We start from the raw sequence: 22,651 nt of genomic DNA on the forward strand, positions 1-22,651 counted from the left end.
ACCAATTATCACTTATCATAAAGTAAGTTCCATTGAATTTCAAAGGGGCTTCTAAATAGACATGCATAGGATTCCACTATGAGGCTACTGTTTTTAAACTAGACAATTGCATGATTCATCAGCTAACTGTGGAGACAGCCACAACAATTATCATTGAATTTGTGGGATTAGATTTGCATGTGCAGAACTCCATGATAATATTAAGTTGTCAGCATTGTGTGGGAAGTTAGATTTATGAAGGACTTGGACATGTGTTGTTGTTTTTTAGAAATGGCATTGCTCTTACAGAATAGCATGTCCACACAGGCTATTCAACCTCATGCAACTGCTACAGTGTTGGTTCCCACACATGCCAAGCTGTGTGAAACCCTGAAGCAATTAGCCTCCAAGCCATTTAGCTAAAATAGACAACTATTGCTTCGGCATATTGGATTCTGATGCTGGCTTCTTTATGGACATGGGTTGAGAGACAACCACCATGTGAAAACAGGCCCCATGGTCCTTTGTGACAGATTTCACAACCGAACTGTCAAGTGACCAGAGCAGGTAGCTGGTCTTGAATCTCCCTCCCTGCCTCTCCTCCTTCTACATGCCCAACAAAACTTTGCAACCAGGTGCCTAAAACTGGTGGAACACTGTTGGCTCCCAAGTTTTTAGGAGGCCATTGGGCAAGATGCCATTGAGGAATTCCTTGCCGCTGTCACCACTAGCCATTTGCTTGGCTTCTCCCTGTGAGCCCACTCTCTACTTCGGCTCACGAGGAGAGGACAGGGGCTCTTTCTCTAAACTATTGCCACTTTTTGCATGCTTGAAAAGGGGTGTAGTAGGCAGGCAACAGCAGTAAGCAGGAGCAAGGTGGGATGGCTGGCTTCAGGCCCCTGCTGGTGTATCAACCTCCTAAGGTGCTTGTGAGTGATGCTGACCTCTGAATTGGATGCTGCGCTGTTTCAGGCAGGCAGATGCAGGACAGTTTGATAACTTTCTCCATTTACTGGATGAGAAGATGGCAGTAGGGAATGGCAAGGTTGACAGGGAGGCCTAAGGCTCGCTTCTTGAACCAACGCTTGATAGCCCAGGAAGCTTTTGTGCCAGTTGACTGGCAAAACTGGGCTTGCAGCACTACTGAGAAATGTGGGGAACACCCTCTGTTTTTTTTTTTACATTACGTTTTCTCTCTTAATGAGCAGGTATTTGAATATGGATCAGAGTTCCTGGCCATTGTCACTGAACCACACCTACTCTGGTTTAAAAAATGAGAGTTGCTGAAACACAAAGTTCCTCATTTCTGTACTTCCATGCAATTATACAAGACTTAATTGTTATAGACGGTATGCGTCTATATTATAAGGGATTTCACAGATAATCAGTAGGTGTTTTTATCTGCCTAGCAGAGGTGAAACATTCCAGGCTTTGACTCACTGTCTGTATTTCAAGTGCTTTAAAAAAAAAAAAGCACCTGGATTCTTTTCAAAGGTGATTTCCTAGAGCAGCAGACACTGCTCTGTAACCTGAGCTTACTTACTGTGTTTGTTAATTAGGTCTTGAGGTTGATTGCTTTAAAAATATATGCAGTAAATGCCTATGTTTTTCCTTTCTCATTCCAGAAAGAATGATCTAGCCTGCAGGCCCCACTCCTGGCATGCGACCAAATTCACGGAGAGTCACCCTGAGACAGCCACGTCACGGCTCTCCTCAACCAATCCCTGTGCTTCCTGGCACTCTCGGTATCATGCAAGGTGAGTTCCTGTTTAAAATTAACATGCATCCAGCTCCAACGGTAAGAAAATAATTGCTTGCCTCGGTTTGTTCCTTATCTTAAAATGGCCAGCAACTGCACGGTTTTATTTTAAGTTGGTCTTTGTGCACGAAGCGAGTTGTGTAATGAGGGAACTTAGATATAACAAGGGCCTGATGGCCTTAGTCTGCAGGGTATTTTCCATTATGCAGCTAAGTAAATAGAGTGAACTACAGGTTATTCCGGCAGGTTTTCTTTTCTTTTCTCTCGGCCTTTCTTCAGGCGTCAGTTTTCAGGTGTGTAAAAGCCCCTTAAAAGTACTAAAACGCAATGGAAGGAGTAAGAAGCCAAATCTCCTATAACAAAGCAATTATTTAAGAGGAAAACACACTCTGTGTATGCCTAAAGAATTGTCATGCAATTGCTTTCTCTAATTACATCTCTGCTTGCTATGTAGCAATTAAAAAGAATTGGGTAGGGCACATCGTCGCCTGTTCAGTCACTGAATGTTTCTCAGTAATGAGTTGTATGAGAACTATTTTGGGGATTAAAAAAAAATTACATCTTAGTTCAGGTGGTAAAATGTCTCTCTGTAATCCAGGTATACCATGATCTGGTTACAAGCTCTCACAAAGCGTTCCTTTAGCCACAGACCTTGCATTCTATTTGCTTCTTTGTTTTGGTGGCATGTAAAACATGTCTCAGAATATGCAGACTTTTAATTTACAAAAAAACCCCAAAAACCTTGGGAAAAGTGTACTTGCCATTCATGGCCCTAAAGTGGTACTTGATTCAGTTTTATTGGAGTACTAAGTAATGTGATCTTAAATGTTTCATGCTAGGTTTACTTTTAAAAAGAAGAGCATTAATTGGTCTTTAGACATTTTCTACCATTTACTGCTTGTGTTAGTAATACAAATTCTAACTTTTAAAATAAACCTTTCTTAGTTATTTTGAACACTTAACCCGTCCCTATTGTTCTATAGATCCTGTTTTCCAGTATGCTGGATGGCTTCAGAAACAGTTTCCTCTGTGCCTAATCACAGATTTGATTTTATTTAAAAAAATGCTTTGTTATATACTCTTCAAATGCTCTCATTGACACGTATTACAAAGTAGAATGAAAACCTGTCATGGACTTTATATTCACAGATGGGTCCTGGCTGCATGGGAACTTCTACTTGTTTTGACTTTCCTTAGGGACAACCTGGGAGTTGGGAGATAAATGTGGAGAGATCACTAAGCCCATGCCAAGGATTCCCTGTTAGGACCTGGGGCAATGGAGACTCCACTGGGCATTCTGTTAGACTCATACACTATGCAGATTATACCAGTATGTGTGTGTGTGTGTGTGTGTGTACACACACATGCGCGCCCCTTCATCAAAAGGTCACAGGACACTTTACACCTCAGTGGCAAAAACACCAAAATGCAAACACATAACATAATATTTCCTAACTCTTACATTCTGTGATTCTATACAACAAGCACATAAGCAATACATAATAAGCAGCAGTGTCAAAATACTCACGATGGAATAAATTCCACAATTCAATCCTTGTGAAAAACAAGAGTCTAATAACTTATTTTCTGCTTGTCTCATATAGAGCTATAAGGCAGAATACATATTTAACAGCAGATGTATTATTAAAAATAGGGGTAGGGGAAAGGGCAGCAGCATATGTAAAGCACAGAAACAGTGTACTTTGATTTTATAATATTTGCATTTTGATTTTATAATGTTTGCATTTTTGTAATATTATGTAGTGTGGCTGTTTCTACCAGCAGAGAGTATGGGTTTTGTTGGTGCTATATTGATGAGAGCCCTTTTCATATTTTGCTACAGCTCCTCTTCCCATGATCTGTCAAACTCATGGGACCAGTCAAATCTCCATCGCACCTCAGACCAGTTCAGTTCTGCTGGAAGCATGGACAGCTGGGACCACACACCCCAGGTGTATCAATATGGACAGATGTCTTCTGCAAAGTCCAACAGTAGTATTGACCACTTGGGGAATCCCAGCAAAAGGGATTCTGCCTACGGCTCTTTCTCTACTAGCTCTAGCACACCTGACCACACATTGACCAGTGCAGATGCTGCCTCAGTTGAGAATGCCGGGTACAAGGTGAGTCACTGGGAAACCCCCAAATCAGGAAATAGCAAGGCTGCCTCATTTCTAAGTGATAATGGAGGATTAGATGAGAAAACTACCTGCTTTGCACCTCAAGCACCACAGTATGAAAACAACAGGAGCCCCAGGCTGGAAGATCATCCTGATTCAAAGTATTCTGGGTCCGGAAGATCAAATTTTGGGCCTGTGTGGTATGTCCCAGAGAAGAAAAAGTCACCCTCCCCTCCACCACCACCACCACCTCTTCGTAGTGATAGCTTTGCTGCCACCAAAAGTCACGAGAGAGCCCATGCTGCTCCTTATTCAGAGGGTATTCAGAGCACCCAGCACTTTGACGTCCAGCACAGGCTGCAAGCCAAGAGTGACTGGAGTGCCGAAACTGTAGAGCAACAAAAGAGAGATGCCAGAGCAATCGACAGGGCCTCTGAAGGTAGGCAGAGCAGCAAACCAGTCTACAGATCCGATCTCAGTCTGGATTGTGGGTTGTCTTCTGCCGGGGACAGGGTCAACAACAACATCATAGGAAATTTCAGCAGGCTGCAATCATCTCTGTCCAGCACGGACGTTCGATTTGCACAGCCCACTTATGGCCACCATCACCAGCGCCAGTACAGTGATGAAAGCACTTTCTTTCGCAACGCAAAAGTCTCTGCATCACCTAAAGAGCAGCGGCACCTCTCCACTTATGCTGGCATTCAAGAAAGGCCCACTGACAAACGTAGCTGTCATCCAAACCACACTAGGATGCTTGATAGTACTGCTACTGCTGCTGCTGCCACTTCTTCTGACGTGAGTGCTGAGGAGAAAATGGACAACACAGGGCTAAACCGCTATTACTGTGTGACAGTGAAACAGCCTGTTCAGGGAAACTCGAGACCACTACTCAAAGATGAATGTCGGAAAACTGGCATAGGGAACCATACTTCCTCTGGACCACAGGAGAGTCCTGCTATGACTACAATGATCCAAAGTCCCAAATACTGTCTACCTCAGCAGCCTGTTGAGCCTTCTCTAGATGTATGTGAAAAGAGCAGTCATTACATAGTTAATAAAGGAGAGGATGTTAGAACAATTGTAATGGAAGAATCTAGAAAGGTAAGTTTCCCTGAAAAGCCAGTGCAAGCCAAGAACTTTGAGGAGAACCACGATAGTTACTGTGAGCGGGAATATGGGCGGGAATGTGCCTTAGTGCCCACCAGTAAAGCTCCTCCAAAAGATTTCAAGTGGAGTCAAGAAGAGAGCTACAAAATTTCTCCTCAGAAGACCCCAATGTTGCACTCTTTAGCTCAGGAAGGGAAAAGCCAGGCTGATCCTGCTGCCGAAGCGGAGATTACTAAGCAGCCTGCATTTGATGCTAACCTGGGCAAAAACACACGAAGGAGTGATCGTTTTGCTACCACACTGAGAAACGAGATCCAGATGAAAAGAGCAAAGTTGCAGAAAAGCAAAAGCACAGCTGTTTTAGCGGGGTCAAGTGAGACGGAAGAGTATGCTGAGAACTGGAAACCCGATTCAGCAGAAAAGATAAACTCCTCATCAGAAAGTTCTTTTACTAATGTATACAAAGACAATCTGAAAGAGGCCCAGGCCAGGGTCTTGAAGGCCACCTCTTTCCAGCGAAGGGACCTGGAGCCCAGTTCTGCGGATTATCTTCCAGAGCGGAAGACAAATAATTATAACTCTTCTCCACTGGCTCTTGTCTCTGAAGATGATGCAGGCATCCTTGGGGCTAGGCAGTCTTCTAAACAGACTTCACCTGGTAGTAACATTCACCACGTTTCTCGCATTGGAGCTAGGAAGAGGTTCACAACGGAACAAAAATTGAAATCTTATTCTGAGCCCGAGAAGATAAATGAAGTGGGGGTGTCAGATGATGACTACCGGCCACGCCGTCGTCCAACTACTTCTGAGGAAGCTTTGGGTTCTTTTGCAGATAGGTGGAAGTTCTTTGAAGAAACGAGCAAGCCTGCCTACCAAAAATCTTCACAAAGACATGCACCTTATGGTCGGCCAGAAGTACAGACTCCTAATGATCCTCATACCAATTCTCACGAAGGTGAGATTGAAGGGTCATGGTATGAAAGGAGGATGAGGTCGGCTTCTTTTGGAGTTGAGAATATGGTTGGTGCACGCAGTAGACCCAAAGAAAGTGTCCATTACAGTGGCCGCAAAGCAAAATCTGGACAATCTCCTAGGTTGGAAACTTTCGCAGAATACCAGGCATCATGGAAGGAGCAGAGGAAACCTATAGAAACTCGGAACTCGGGAAGATACCATTCAGCTGACAACATCCTTGATGCTGGCCATGAGCAGCTTGAGAAATCTCCATATACGCATGAACGGTCCAGGTCATCCCCTTCCACAGATTTCTACAAACAGGTAAAGGGCACTTTTACTCCTATCCTTAAATGTTTTGCCTTGGAGAGAACAAAATGTTTACGACCAAGCGATTAACAGGACCAACTGACAGTAATCTAGGAGATTCATGATTGCTTTTCATTTTCATTTAATTTTACAGCCTGCTGTACACTTACAAACATACCGAAGGGTCTACAAATATCAGTTTGGCTTAACAGCCAAACAGGAATTGTATTGATAGGCGTTATCTACTTTTTCACAGAATTCCTCACCAAAGGTTTCTGATTAATGTCAGTCTTGGAATAAGAGGACAGATCATCTTGCTAGTCTATAACTGGTCACAGAACAGGAACCAAAGGGTAGGGATAAATGGACAGTATTTCCAATAGGGCAAAGTGAGCAGCAGGGTCCTTCAAGGACCTGTATTTTGATTGGTACTATTTAATTCATTAATAAATGATCTGGAGTCAAGGGTGAGCATTGCGGTATCCAGGATGACTCCAAATTATTCAGGACGGTAAAGTGCCAGGCAAATTAAATAGGCCCAAAAGAATTTCTCTAACCTTTGCTTTTGGGCAACAAAATGGCACATGAAGCTCAATGTTACGTATGTAATCTTAGGCAGATTGGAACAGACATGACCTTACTTCACAGACAGTGAACTGGCAAGCCTAATTTAACTGTTAATGGTGTATAACTTAATGAAAACAATTGCAGTAGCAGTGAAGATTCCATAGTAGAGACAATTTAGGTCCATTATCATGACGAGTTGATGAGCATCTTTGCATGGCCATTTTTGGAATATGTTGTATAGTTCTGGGCATTCTGTCTTGGAAAGGGTATTGCAGAACTGAAAAAGCTGCAGATAAGGGCAACAATCAAGAAGTCAGTGCACCTTTCCTGCAAGGAAAAGCTAAAGAGTTTGTGACTTTAGTCCAGGAAAACTATGACTGATTGGGAGTCATGACAGAGGTATATAAGATTATGCATAATGTGATTATGCATAATTTTCTCCTCCAGTAATACAAAAAATTGGGGTTGCACAATTAAATTATTAAACAGCGTATTCTGAACAAGCAAGGCAGTTTCAGCAATACTGGGCTGTATGGGCCAGTGGTCTAACTATGTACCAGCTTTTATGTTGCTTTGGTGGCAGATGACAGCATATGCAACCCTAGAACACGGACAGGTGAACAAGCAGCTGATGTTGCATAGCTGATATTTTTAGGACCAGCAATAGTGTTGCCAGGGTGGATATTGTAAGGGAGTGTACCTTTAAGGGCACCTCCCATGTCTACTTTAGTTGGTTAGGCCCAAGCAGGAAGCAGGGCTAGAAGCAAAGTGAGAAAGTAGCTAAAGGACAGAAAGCCTGTTGTACATAGTCCTTTAATAAAGTTGTTTCCTGTTTGGCTCCTCAGACCTGCTCATCAGTTCAACAGAGAACTTTCCAGATATAGAGACAGTTTGATACCTGGGTTGGTTTAAGGGTCTAACTCCTTGTTTGTGAGTGTTCATATATGGTCTGCTGTTGCTGATTAGTAGTTGGTTTAGATTGGCTGAGAATGCTGTCTGTCTGTGGACAAGGACATACCACTCCAGGCCTTTGAGAGGGAAGTATCTGGAATGGACTGTAGCTCATCAATGAGGATAATGGGAATGTGTTTAGCTGGGAACTAGGTGACAGGTGGGGGTGTCATTTTTTTATTCTGGATCTGTCTTGGAGCAGATGTAGTTGTAGCATAGGATGTAGCTGTGGACAGTAGACCTTTGGTATGTTCTGTGTGGAAGCTGTAAGCTGCCAATAGCTTTCTTGTACAAGGCGTCTTGTACACCCATCTTTTGCAAGTTTAATTATATATATATATATATATATATATATATATATATATATATATATATATATATCCTCTTTCCTGTGTGTATGTGCCAAAACACACCCATTTGTGCGCACACACAGTTTTTGAGAGTCCTAAAATGCTTGCAAGTAGCAAGTTTTTGCCAAAGTGAAAAAAAGTTGTTCCTTTCTAGAGCAGTCAGATGAATTAGTAACTTGAGTACAAGGATTGTAAAGCCAACTGAGAGGTTGCATGGAATATACTATTGTGCTTTAAGCCAAATCAGCATAAGAGTGGATACATTATGGACTCTAAACAAACCCACAAATGAAGGGGTGTGTAATAATATATTTTTCTGCAGACTGAAACTTGATGATTTGGTGCTTTACTACGTTATGAAACCTTTTTTCAGGAAGCATCAGCTGAAGCAAGGAGACATGCAGAAAATAAAAGGGAAGACGAACATCTTACGTGCTCTCCAGCAAGATCTGGTGAAAGGAGCTGCGATTTAAGGTAAGCAGTTTTATGTGTTTCTGTGTCCAGGGCTTATTGGCATATACTGCAGAATATGGTTAGCTTAATTTTATCCAGCAGGAGTTGAAACTATTAAAAGAACTTGCTTTTAATAGTCTTTTTGTTTTTGCTTTTAATGTTCTTCATCTATGTGATATGCCTTTATTTCTCAAGGATAAAGAAAATCACTTCTGTTAATAGTAATACTACAGAGGTAATTCTCATATATTTCTTGCATATATGTTAGAGCTGTTTACATCCACATAAGACTCCAGGCTGCATTCCTAATCCCATTTACCTGGCAATAAATCCTATTGAATTCAACAGGACTAATTTCTGGATAGACGTGGTTAGGATTGCTTGTAGGTGCCTTTGAGCCTCTCACATACTATTCCTGGGGAAGTGTTAACTCTTTTATCACATGTTTTGTTTCTTTATATTTCACCTTTTTCAGTCATGGAATCCTTGGTAGTATGTTGGTGGTCCTCAGGAGGTTTCCAGGCATTGACCAGACTCAGACCTACTTAGATTCAGCAAGGTGATAGCCTCGTGCCTCCAGACCATGTCTTGGGGGAGAGAGAGAAACCTGTAGAATGTACTTTATAGCCAATGTAGGTTTGGCACTGAATTGTATTTCTGGGGAATGCATTAAGTGCTTTCAGCGAAAGTGCTTTTAAGAATGGAACAATGGATAGTTCATTCATAAGAGGAGGTGCCTGATTGTTTGTGTTTTCTTTACTGGGTCAGGTTATTCATTTTGGCTTAAAACATTGGCATGGGCAGCCTTGTGTCACTTGATCTCTTCGCATACAAGGAGCTTGGACTATGTCCTGTTGATGGACAGGACAGAAATTGTTTAGTAGGCTTGGAGATTTGTGTGTGTGTGTGCATTTCAGCTAATTGTTGCTATCTGAGAAGACTAAAAGTAGGTTATTCAAGGGAGATGAGTTTGAGAACTATAGTCACAGCCCTTGGAAAGTGGCCCCATTTTTGTCATTTTTAGTGCATGTAAGTGCACAAAAGTATTTTGCTGCTCTTCACTATGGCATTATGGCTACCACAGCATGTTGGAGCAAAATAGGAAGCATAGGCAGATTTTGTATTGGAAGTGTGCCTCAGAGCATGGCTGCATACTTGGATATGCTGGAAGAATGAAAAACTGAAAGAAACCAAAATTGACGTACTTACCCATCCCTAGCTCAGGGTCTGTTTGACCTAGTTGTATCCGCTGCATGAAAGCAACAGCAGCAAACTGAGGAAACTGTGACCAGACACACAAAAACATGGGATATAATGGAAGTCAAGGTATTTTTCAGGGACCTTTTATATATGCATACATGTGCACTGAAAGCATATTTTTAAAATCCTGAAATGGGTTGCACGTTTAACATTCTCATGCAGTACTTTATTATAAGTTTTATTTTTTAATAAACCCATTCCTTTGGCTGTACAGTACTCCGTTTTAAATTCTGAACTTTAGATTCTTATAACCCATCCCAGCTGCTGCTGCTGCTGAAGGATGGGTAATAAATTTAATATTAGCCATTGATAAAATATGGGACATTAGTGCTCTTAGTTGTTTAGTGTAGAACTCCTTTTACTGCTTCCCCACCCATTTCAGTGAGCCTAAAAGGGAGACGCCAAATCTTCTAAAATCAAGTTTTCTTTCAACATTTGGCATGTAACTGTTTAGTGACCACCTAGTTGAAAAAATACGTAGTTTGTTCACAATGTTTTTTTAGAAGTGGGGCTTACATATACAAGACTCAAGTCTACCTACTTTAATATAATGAAATTTCTATACATAGTGGAGTCAATTCAACATGTGCATTTTTTTTTAAGAAACAAAGCTAATTTATTTCTGTATTTGGCCCACGTTTGAAGGACATTTTTAGTTCATCTGTAGAAAAGTGGTATTGACATGCTAGATTGGAACTTGTCCATTGTAATCTGGAAGTGTGCATGGGAAACAAAAAGCTCTCAGTCTATGAAATATTAACAGACTTCGAGAGAACATGGACATTTTATGTTTACATTTACCTTTTTATCAGTAAGCTACAAATCGTTAATTTATATGACATAAGAGTCCTGGAACCAGCAGTGTTATTTGTTTTGTTATATTTACACTGTGATTAATGCAAAGCATGGAAATCTCTCTGGCTTCTGAGAAAAAAATCTAGTTTGTTGTGCAGCCCTGCCATGTTGCCACAGGCAGGTTGCAGCAGCGAGGTGGCAAGTTTGTGCATATATGTATTGGTGAAGTTCTTGGAGAGAAGGATTATCAGTTGGGCTCAGGCTAGTCAAAGAAGTCACTAAAAGGGTATACATTTATAACATGTTTCTGGTTTATGCTATCATAACCCTTCTCCATACAAAGTAGCAGAGGTGAACTGAGTTGTGGTCATGCCTGTGGCCAAGGTCATATGACCCAGTTTGCAAGAGCAAGAACTATGATCTGCTTTATTTACAAGTTTTTAAGTTGAATAAAAATAAAACTTAATGCAACTTCATTAATAATAAGATTTCATTTATATTATATGGATTAAAAGTTGTTTGCAAGTCTGTATTCTTAAACTTCAAAATTGCACTGCCAAACTGAGAGATGGAATATTTCAGTCCTGAATTTTAATAATAATAATAATAATAATAATAACAATCACAACAACAATAATCTTTTCCCACCCACCACCTTTTTTCATGTTGCCAAGTAAATAATACAGGGTAACTTATCTTACCCAATGTGTGAATAGTTAGAAGAAATTTATCAAGCTGTGCAATAGAAATTATATGAAGGGCACACAAGGTGGCCACTTCTTAAGCTGCTTTTTTTGCTTTTACCATTTCTGACTATCCTCGTGACTTAAGAATGCTGGTTAGGCAGATTTGCCAAGATGCTTTATAAGTAAACATATAAGTAAATAATTTTCTTTCATAAAACATAAAATTACATTGTGTGGTGTATGTACATACAATTTGTGACTAAGGTTGCAACTTACAAACCCAGGCTTCAATGAAGTGACTTCCTAGACCACATTGGGATGCTTTCCAGAGGAGAGTGTTTGTTGCCCTCATGTTCTCTGCTCAGCATCCCATTGGCTACTGTAGGAAAGAGCATGCTGGACCACACAGGCCTTTGGTGTGATCCACTAGGGCTCTTCTTACGAGGAACAAGCTTGTGCATCGTTTCTGACCCTGTTCACACACCATGCTTACATCAGACATATATCTGGTGGCACTGAACTGCTTGCACACCCCTTTCTTTCTGGTGAATGGCTAAGAATGGTTTGTAGCCCCGAAGGTTATTGCAAACCATCTTTTTTGCTTTGTTTTTAAAGATACACAGAATGTTTATTTGTGCCACAAATATGAGCAAACCCTTTAGTTCCTGTAAACCTACTGAAGGTCTTAAATTTTGACAGCAGGGCACTTTACTAAGATTGTGCACAGATGTCCCCCTCACCCTGAGATGTGAAGGAAACATGATAGAGCCATTGTTTCTGGTATTACACGTGTTCAATTTTTTTTGTGGCTCTCTCATCTTTGGTCAAACTGGTTGTGTCTGTGTGCAAGATAGCTTCCATTGTTGTTGGGGTTTTTTGACCAAACCCAAAAAGTGTGAAGGTGTAATTTGCAGGGCAGCGTGTGAGATTTTGAAGGCAATTATAAAAGATACCTTCCTTGTACCTGTCACAATTAGGCAATAATTAGGCAACCACAATAATATGTTTTCTGCAAGTTCCATGCCTATTGTTTGTGACACTAGAATGCTTAATAATAATAATAATAATAATAAACTCACAACAGTGCATTTGCAAAAATCTTTTTTGAGGGGTTAAAAAAGAACACAAAGCTTTGAAGTCTACAACCTTTTCTGCCGAAGGTCAATAATTTCTGGTGATGTAACGTATAAAACAAGCTGAGCCTTCTGTCACTGAGGTTAAAGTTGACAGTGCTTGTATGAACTTGTCAGTCACATGAGAAGGCAAAAACAAGCCAGCTGTTGTGAGGCATGGCTTTGAAAACCATCTGTATGTCAGCGAGTGAAACAGAGGCTGGGGCAGATTCCATTCACTGTTCCTCGCTGGGATGTATTTGCAAGGATGCAGCCTTTCTGAATCCATCTGAATAGCAGCAAAATGTTTATAGATTCTGGTAAGTTAACAAATCTTAGTTCTCCGGTGGCACGTAGGTCTATAAAGTACTGCATTGACTCTTAATTAGTAAGTTCAAAGCTTATTTTTGTTGCTGTTGCTGCAGCGCTCAGTATTCCTTTTGTTCTTCTAGAATGCAATCCTGACCACAGAGTTATGTGTGGGTAAATCCCACTAAAATCAATGGAACTTCTCTCCATATAATCGTAGGCAGGATTGCAGCCCTTGCCTTTACGTGCAAGATGTGTTTGCCCATCCCTGCCTGCAGAAAGTACTATAAAAGATTACAGTGGGTGAGGCACTGCCTGATATAGTACTTTTGTTTTTAATGCATCTTCTAGTTCCCGATTATTATTATCATTATTTAAAGGAACACTGTGACAGAGGAACTCTTTCACTGCAGCAAGAGGCATTGGGCTGTGTGTGCAGTTTGTGGCTGCTTTTGTTTTCACAGTTAGCATAATGCAGTCTGGAATTAGAAGGCAGCGCTTTTCAAAAAACGTTTGTTTTCTGGTGTGAGCCTCGTAGCCTGTCCATCCCTCATTTATGTGGCTTCAAGCCTGTCTTGCTGCTGCTGCTGCTGCTGCTGCTGCTGCTGCTGCGTGATGTGAGATCTCCATACTTACAGCTTTTTGATCAGAATTGTCACTGCGTGGTGCAGGTTCAGATGGAGATTGCTATTTATTTTTACTGAAGCATCTGGAAAGATGAGGCTTAGTATACGGAAGCACTGGCTGGGGCTTCTGAAAGCAATTGGTGAGTAAAAACAAAAAACCCAAAACCCTAGTTGGAATGAAAAACTGATATTGAAAGGTGTGCCTGCTTTGTTAACTGATGAAAATAGGTCAGGGGGGTGGGGGAGAACTGGGTGGATTTATTTTTGCTTCCTGTTCTTTAGCCCTGTGCAGAATCAGCTATTAGTAAAACACGTAATTTTATTTTTTCTCTTATACTGTCTTATTTACTAGTGTTTAGCTGTTGGTGTAGTGTTGGTATTTTTTAAACGTTTAATACCAGTATGCTTTGCTTTGAGACTTCAAAAGAGGGGGTTAATCTCTCCCTCGCACGCACACACAAAACAATCTTTTTTTTTTAAGGACTAAGTGCAAGGAATGCAAATGATTTTTGTATCAACCCTTTTGCAGCAATGCGAAGTATTCTTTTCTTTTGTTCCAGTAGTGATTGCCATTTATAGAATGTGATTTGACTCCTTTTAAGTGGATTGCCTTTTTGCAGCTGGTTTAGAATCTGCTGCAAGAGCCTGGCAATGTATCGCCGTGGCTTAGTTCGCTGAAATAAAATCCTTTTGGAAACCATTTCCAGAAGGGTAGCTGTGTTGGTTTGCTGCCGCAGAAAGAACAAAGAGTCTTGTTTCACCTTAAAGATAAACACATTTATTACAACATAAGCTTTCATGGACAGCTTTCTACTTCCTTAGATATATGAAGTGTTATCCTGTTACAGGTATATATGCGGTTATGAACAGTGAAGTCAGAGGAAAATGAATAATTAGGAATTCAAGAGTGGTAGGTCTGCAAAATAGTTGTTGATAACACAGGTATCCTGGCATTGGTAAGCCAAGTAACACGCATAATATGATTTTTTAAAAAATCAGCCCACAAGCCGTAGCATAGCATTGCCCCTTTTGATGTATTGTAATTTGGTAGTTTCATGTTGCCTTCTCACTTTGAAGTTCCTTTGCTCCAGGATGGACACTCTAAGGCTACTTTCACAGTGTCCTGGGAGAGGGCAATGTTTTTGAATACTGGTTTTGAACTTTGCCATTTAAAATAAGAGGTTTCAGCCCATTTATTATTTTGCATAGCAACTGGCCTATTTGCCCTAAATAGAACGCAGAAGGGTATCTCCGGTAGATGGTGGTATATGTCACATTGGAACATGAGCAGCTGAAGAAGCCGAGAAATTTCAAGTTTCCCCCATACCCTTTTACCAGCTTATGATGCAGTACGGCAAGTACAATCTTTAAATCAGGAATGGGGAAGCTGGATGACCCTCCAGATGCTGTTAACCTCTAGTTCCCATCTGCCCTATCTATTGGCCCTGCTGGCTAAGCTGGTGGGAGTTGGAGCATTGCTCTCAAATAAATGACTTGTTCAAATCTGAATGAGATTGAATTTGAGCAGTTATACTATATCTAATGACCTAAATTATATATGCATCTTAGACTTATAGTGATACTGCATCTAATAAGCATTTTTCAGGGCCATGGAAATATATTTTAAAATATCAGAATATATTTTACAGGGGTTATAGCGTGTAATCTCTGTAATATGTTTGCACTTGCATTTTTCCTCTCCCCCCCCCCCCCTTATATCTCTCAGGAAGTCCTTGGATATGTCTTCACGTGTTCCAGTACTTTTAATTTGCTTGTTCTGTGAGCAGATCCTTCTTTATATTTAGCTGTACACAGAGAGAGAGGTATAGAATTGGTTATATAGATATAGCATTGTTTGCAACACACAACTTAGATCATAGAATTGTAGAGTTGGAAGGGATCCATAGGGTTTAGCCCCCTGCAGTGCACTTCTGGGTGCTGTTCTAGCCTAGGAAAGGGGAGGGAGACTCTGTTACCCCTGCAGAAGTAAATGTGCCATTTTGTAAGGCTTGCCTGCTGAAATAACAAACCAAAATAAAGAGAAAACATCTCTGTAAACCACAAGGCAGAACACAAAAGTCGAGGTGATCAAACAGTAAATAACAATGCTGTATTTATTGTTCATAATAAATATTTCAAATGCAGCCATTGGCATTATAACCATCAGCTTTTGTCAACACGTAGGCTGGAAAATATAGTGTTATTATTTATAGTTTGTTCACCTTGGATTTTTGTGTTTTACATTACTGTTCAAATGGTAATAACGAAGAGTGGCGTTCAACTGCATTTATCTCATTGAAAGCAGAGCAGACCCATTGAAATAAATGTAAAATGACTATTTTAGATCCATTAATTTACTCTGAGTGAAATTTACTTGAATGCCACCCAAAGTTGTCATCAGTGAGTTTCAGAAATGCATTTCTCTGCCTTTTTGTTGTATATGCATCATTATCTGTTTCAGACTGTTATAGATTTATAATAGGCCCATGTTTTATTTGCGCTGCCTTCAGCACACATCTGATCATGACCTGCTTTGTAGATTATAATGCTACACAAGTCGGACCCATAACAAATACTGCAGCAGAGACTGTTCCTGTTCAGTGTTTGTCAATCAGCCATGCCCTTCCCCAACGCAAGCCATTTCTTTCTGCCTCCCACCCAGTTTTCAATTCTCCCTCCCAGGAATCAGCATTCCAATGGCCCCTAAGGATGCACAGTCTTCATTGGCTGTTAGTACAAAGAAACCCTTGAGAAAAGCCCGTATTCTCACAAACCTCCAGGTTACCCCAAGCCTGCTGATACATCCCTCTTGAGCACGGGTGGTGCCATTTTGGCTACGTTTGTGCAAAGACTTAAATGGGGAAAAGAGGGAATGATGACAACTTGCTTATGATTATAGGTAAGCATTAACCAAGTTCATGAGGATAGGCTTTGTTCTAGCTTGTTACAAGCATTCTTTTTCCACCACAGTATATTTATACTGTGTGGGTGTGGTATAGCCTGGGGCTAAAAAGAACCCTGTGCCCTGATGTTGTAGCCAAAACTTCTCCCTGGTTTTTCAAGGATCAGAGATGTTTTGTTAGGTGAGAAGAAAAGCCCTGGCACGTCCATGCTGGTGAACTTATTAGGACTCAAAATTGCAAGAGGAGATGGCTGTGCAATGTGTAATTAATTAGGGAGCTTATTGCAGTGTGTGTGTTTGTGTGTACGTCTGTGCACCAGTACCTAAATATTGTTTCCCTGGGCCAGGTACAGACCTGTAACATAGCTCTTCCCCTTACTTGTGTTTTTTTTTTTTGGGGGGGGGGGAATGGAACACTTTATCTTACTCCAGTTCAGTTTGTTTAGGCTCCCTCTGCTTTGAACAGTATGGCATATATGTGCATTCATTATGTACAAATGGAACCTGCAACAGAAAGTTGTAGTGTGGAGTCCTCCTCTTCAGGGTTTCAGCCAGTCATATCTTTTTCTGGGATACTCCATTACACACATTCTGCCGCCGCCCCCCTATATATTCCACCTCCACGGTCTGAGACAGTATGCCTCTGAATACCAGTTAGTGGGAATCGCAGGTGGGCAGAGTGTGGTTGCGCTCAGCTCCTGTTTCCCACAGCCATCTGGTTGTCCACTTTAACAGTACTTCCCATCAGTTTTCCCAGAGCAGTGTTCTGAGATCAGAAGGAGACATAAATAAATGATCTTCCAATGGGATAAGAAATGCAAAGCTTTTAAAAAACAAACAAACCAAAAACCTGGATCCAACCATTGCATTATCAGAACTGTCTACTCTGCTAGCTGTTTCAAAGAGGGCCAGGATTGGTTGGGGAAACTTGTTGCCCCATATTCCTGGACATCAACTCACATCAGCCCCAGCCAGCATGGCTAAATGGTCAGGGATGGTGGGAGTTGGAGTCCAGCAATATCGGGGGGGGGAGGCATAGGTTCCCCATTATTTCCTTAGGCCTTGCTGCCTGATACTCTCTAATTGGAAGTGCTGTCAGTTGTCAGAGCATAAGACTGTTAATCTCAGGGCTGTGACTTTGAGCCCCACATTGGGCAAAAGATTCCTGCATTTCAGGGGGGTTGGAGTAGATCATCCTCATGGTCCCTTTCAGCTCCACAGTTCTGTGATTCTGTGAACCAATAATCTGTGCATCTCCATAACCCACAGCACACTGTTCAGAGGCTTCTCCAAGTTCCATTTTACCTGTAAGAATGCTAGGGCACCTGAGTTCTGCTGCTTTGTGACCTGGGCACTTTTGGGTTAAGCAGTGGGAATAATTTATTATTATCTTTACTTTGAAAACCACCTTTATTACTCATCCTGATTTTCAATGTTGAGCATTGGGGGGGGCGGGGAGCCAGGTGCAAACCAAGCGCAGCAAACTCAGTGGGTCCTTCCCAGCATCACAACTGAGGTGACAGGGTAACCATAACAGCAAAAATTGGTCCAGGCTTGCTCCATTGCTTCCTTGGTGTAGCTCCAACTCTCCCCCACATCCCAGTGCTTGAGATGGAAAGCATCCTGTCACGTGCTCCGAGGCACACACAGTAGTTTGCTAACTTTCCCCAGCACAAGGAGGAAGTGGGGACGGCAGCCAAAAATGGAACGGCAAGGGAGAGACAAAACAGACACATTCATTTCACTGGCGTGGCAGCTCTGCCAGATCATCTGTGAAGCTGGGATGCAGAGTGGCTGAGCAATGTACTTTTGGAGTCCTCTCTTGATGTAATGTCTGTCCTCAGCTTTGGTGGCTTCAGAGAGCTTCTCATAGGCCACTGTGATAACAGGATGCTGGGCCAGATCTGATCCTGCAAGTCTCTCCTTATAGGAACATAGGAAGCTGCCGCATGCTGAGTCTGACCATTGGTCCGTCTAGCTCAACAATGTCTACACACTCACTGGTAGTGACTCTCCATAAGTCACTCTTATTATGTAAGTTCTTGGGGACATATTCCCAGTTAATCGTGCAAAGGATTGCAGCTTACCGGTAGTTTTCCTAAGAGCAGGCTCGCACATACCTCAACATATGCATGCATGTATTTAACCTCAACACAATGCCCTTCAAAATAAAAAAATTCCTTCCAGTAGCACCTTAAAGACCAACTAAGTTAGTTCTTGGTATGAGCTTTCGTGTGCATGCACACTTCTTCAGATACACTGAAACAGAAGTTGCCAGATCCTTCTATATAGTGAGAAGGTGGGGAGGGGTGTTACTCAGAAGGGTGGTGGGAATGGGAGATTGGCAGATAGCTGATATGAGCCTGTTGACGACTCTTAACGACTGTAATAGGTCTTACAGGAAAGGGCAAGGGGTGAGAAGGTGAGAAATGGCTTAGTCATGTATAATGAGATAATAATTCCCACCACCCTTCTGAGTAATACCCCTCCCCACCTTCTCACTATATAGAAGGATCTGGCAACTTCTGTTTCAGTGTATCTGAAGAAGTGTGCATGCACACGAAAGCTCATACCAAGAACTAACTTAGTTGGTCTTTAAGGTGCTACAGGAAGGAATTTTTTTATTTTGACTATGGCAGACCAACACGGCTACCTATCTGTAACAATGCCCTTCAATGGAGTTTACAAACTGAGCTGGGAGTTATTACGTGTTTTGCAATCAAATAGGATTTCTGTTTAGTATCTTAGACTATTAAGGATATATATTTATATCTGTGTCCCTGAATGCTGTTGTTTATTTGGCTGTATCGGCTACATAGTTACACACCTTTATGATTTCTAACTATGTGTAGCCCATACAGCCAATAAACAACAGCATTCGGATATATGTGTTTTCCCCCCACTATAAAACTCAAAAGTGGTGTGCATAGGGTTTCACATGCCTTCCCATTAAGGCACTGGGTACACACAGAATTGCTTAGCTTCAGTATGGTTGCATCATGTGCTTTCAGTCTGTGCTCATGTCAAACTGGGTGAGCATTAAGAGGTTTTCAGCAGAACAGGGATTAGGAAGAAGAACAATGCACAATTTAGATGTATCCCTACAGAGCCTGACTGTTACTGCATGGAACGTTATTATACAGCTTTGGGAGGAATCCTTAAGAGTATCTCTGAATTATTTTTTTACAGCGCCACAAATAATGGCCCATAGTCAAGTCAATCAGATTTTTATTGCTTTTAGTCAATAGCCATTACACTGTAACCAGAAGGGAGGGGGAAAGGAGGCTGTCCAAATGGAAGTTAAACATAAACACTTTCAATAATGCTTTATTACATACACAGCCCAACAAGACAACAATAAAAACCTACCAACATCATACGAATCAGTATGGCTGACTTGACCTAACAGTCGTTGTCCCCTCACACACCAAAACAAATCTTACTGCAGTCAACTAAAGACAACCAACCATGCCCTGCCCCCCCCCCCACTCACCACCAAGGAAAAATAATAAATGACTAGAAAGACAACCTACCCAAGTGACACAGACACAAAACCCCCACACATACATTAAGTAAAATAATGTAATATTTACTACCCCTTCTCCCCACTTCTCTTCTCCCCCAACCTTATACTGTATACAACATTAACGTCTCACATTGAATGTAACTGATCAGTAGAAATGATTCTGTGACCTGAAAAAAGAGACAATGCATGTACTTTTGTAACCAAAGAAAATATTTAATTATCTATCTATCTATCTATCTATATATCTATACAAACGCATACACACAAATGAGTATGCCGTAGAATGCTTATACAAAAATGAAGCCATTAGTACAGTAGCACCTTGGGTTACAGACGGTTCAGGTTATGCGTTTTTGGGTTGCGCACTGCGCCAAACCCAGAAGTACCGGAATGGGTTACTTCCGGGTTTCGGCACTTGCACAGACTTGTGTGTGCAACCCGAGGTTCCTCTGTACTTAAATTACCATCCTGGGCCCATTTGTGCCTACCTGCAGTTAGATTCAGAACTGGAAAGTAATCTGTGTATACCTTCTTGGGATAATGAAATAAGAGCCACTTCACAAAGCAGCACTAGATGATGATGTTGGTGGTGGTGGTGTTGATGTTGATGATGATTAACATATTAGTGTGGGAGGCAAGATGTGCAGCTTTGCTTTACACCCCTCGATATAAACACTGCTTTCAAAATATTGCCTCTGAAATATTGCCTATGGGTTTGAATTTTAATATTAACACTGGCCACCTGAAAGCTCAGGCAGTCGAGCAGAAGACTCTTAACCTCCGGTTCGTGGGTTTGAGCCCCATGTTGGGCAAAAGATTCCTGCATTGTAGGGGGTTGGACTAGGCGAACCTCAGGGTCCCTTCAACTCTACAATTCTGTGATACTATTAGGCCAAAGAGCCAGCGGAAGAATTCCAGGAGTAAGTGATTCCTGTGTGTACACATGCCTGTGGAGGTGAAAAAAGCCTGGGTTAGGGGTCAGGGGGGGCGGGATTCTGTTGGGGAATAGGGAGATAGGGCTGATAGGCTATAAAGTTATCTTTTATAGAAGGGGAATTCTTCAATGGGAATTGTTCCCTTTGTTCAGATGTGACCTCGATACACGAAGCATTCTGAATCACATTTCTTGCGTGTGTTTGTTCTGCAAAGTCATGGACATTGTAATAGTAGGTCCCTCCACCCCAGTATGGACTTCTTGATACTTAACTCTGCTGTCACACTTTGCAGGTTTTGCCTCTGGGTTCTTCTGCTGCTTGAAGCTTTCTTTCTTTTCTCCTTTCTGAACAGTAAGATCCAGTCTCTTCAGGGGTAATATGCTTGGCATGTGTTGCATGAGAAACCACCACCCTGGATGTGTAAACCCCTTTGTGTTGAATTTGGTTAGATTTTCCTTATAGCCCTAATGGTCAGCCACCTCTGCGGAAGTTACTTGGTGCTCTGAACAGTATTCTGTTGGTGCCAAGCAGAAAATCTCGTAAGGCCAACCGAATTACAGTGTTGTTGTATTCATTTTGCAACTGTGCTAGAAGCCAAAAGGATCCTTAAAGAAGTTGTATCGGAGACTGAAACTCTTGTTCAAGCAGGCCATGTCAGTCGTACATATTGTCGGTTTTGGCTTCCTTACAGGCCCTTCTCAAATTTGCATGCTGAGATGCAGAGTGTCTTTCTTTTCAATGTTGAAATACCTCTCCAGTTTCCTGTTTTCATCTTCCTTGCATGAACACGCATTCAAACGTGCAGTTAAAAAACTATGAGAATTTGACTGCCTTGGTGCATCTCAAACAATATAATAACAAAATGAATGTATACTAATGCCTTTTTTTAAAAAAAGTTTTCTATAAGCCATTTCAATAGGAGTACAGCACAGGTTACTTCCATTTGCTAGCTCCCTTTGTATATTTCCTACCACTTGATTTAATATATTAATGTCACCATGACAAAAGCAATGCCAGGCTGACAAGGAATCCTACAGGGAATCCCAATGCATATCTCTGTGCAGAGAACACAGGCACACCGCAACCTACCCCCTGGGGTATTTGCAGCAGACAAGCCCTTGCAACACACACACACACACACACACACACACACACACACACACACCTTGTGTCATCATAGTGGCCATTTTCTAGCATATAATAACTCTGCACCAATTACTTAATGTCCGTCTGATGTCTCAATTTCATTCTTCTTCAGTATGCTTTGGGGTGGCTTACAGATGAATTAAACCTACATTTGAGTGAAATTCTTTTGTTTTTGAAGTTAATGGGCAGACAGACCATTGGCTTCCATCAACCAAGGGTCCTTAGCATCCATATTTAATTCTTCAAATGACGTTAAGTTTCCTTCCATAACTAGAATAGAAGTTTCACTCATGGAACTCCCTTCCCGCTGGAGACCCACCTGCCTCTCCCTCCTCTAATTCACTTTCCAGAGCAGGATGGCTTCTGGCACCTCAGCTGGTGTTCAGATGCATCTGGAAAGCTGGATTCTGTAAGAGCCATTTATGTAAGGGTGCTTTAGAATGGAAGCCGGCATCCTCAGCTGTTGACCAGAATGAAGAATGACTCCTTTACCCGGCCGGTGTCTTAACAGTGCTAACCATAACAACAACCCCCAAAATGCGAATGTAACCAAACTTTCATTATTATAATAATTACTTAGAATGTATATTTTTGAGGTATGTGGCAAAAGTTGGGATGAAGAGGACGATAGTATTTATGGTAGGTTAAGGTTACCAGATTTTCCCCCATGAATCCGGGGACACTTTTCAACTTCAATGGGTTTTGCCAGGGCACTGATTTGTAAATCCGGGGACTGTCCCCGGGAAACGGGGACGTATGGTAACCTTATGGTAGGTGCACTTTAGCAGAAAGATGGGTAAAA

At 41.6% G+C, this 22,651-nt stretch overlaps 1 protein-coding gene across 10 annotated transcripts in view; it reads left to right on the forward strand.

The window, feature by feature from the left end:
* Window positions 1–22,651, forward strand: part of SHROOM2 (shroom family member 2) — a 103,196-nt gene that overhangs the window by 66,427 nt on the left and 14,118 nt on the right. For 5 of the 10 annotated variants that reach the window (XR_014525791.1, XM_083501785.1, XM_083501786.1 and 2 more), the window contains 3 exons: window positions 1,605–1,736; window positions 3,582–6,246; window positions 8,473–8,573. Coding sequence is in view for 5 of the 10 variants with exons in the window: in XM_083501785.1 (XP_083357911.1) it covers window positions 1,605–1,736; window positions 3,582–6,246; window positions 8,473–8,573 (2,898 nt within the window). In the remaining 5 variants the exon portion in view is untranslated. Of the gene's footprint in view, window positions 1–1,604; window positions 1,737–3,581; window positions 6,247–8,472; window positions 8,574–12,546; window positions 12,726–13,036; window positions 13,481–20,995; window positions 21,077–22,651 lie in introns of those variants that run through there. The other 5 variants (XR_014525792.1, XM_083501787.1, XM_083501782.1 and 2 more) reach the window with 4 other exon arrangements.

This window comes from Podarcis liolepis, assembly GCF_965112155.1.
Source record: "Podarcis liolepis genome assembly, chromosome: 4".
NCBI lineage: Eukaryota > Metazoa > Chordata > Lepidosauria > Squamata > Lacertidae > Podarcis > Podarcis liolepis.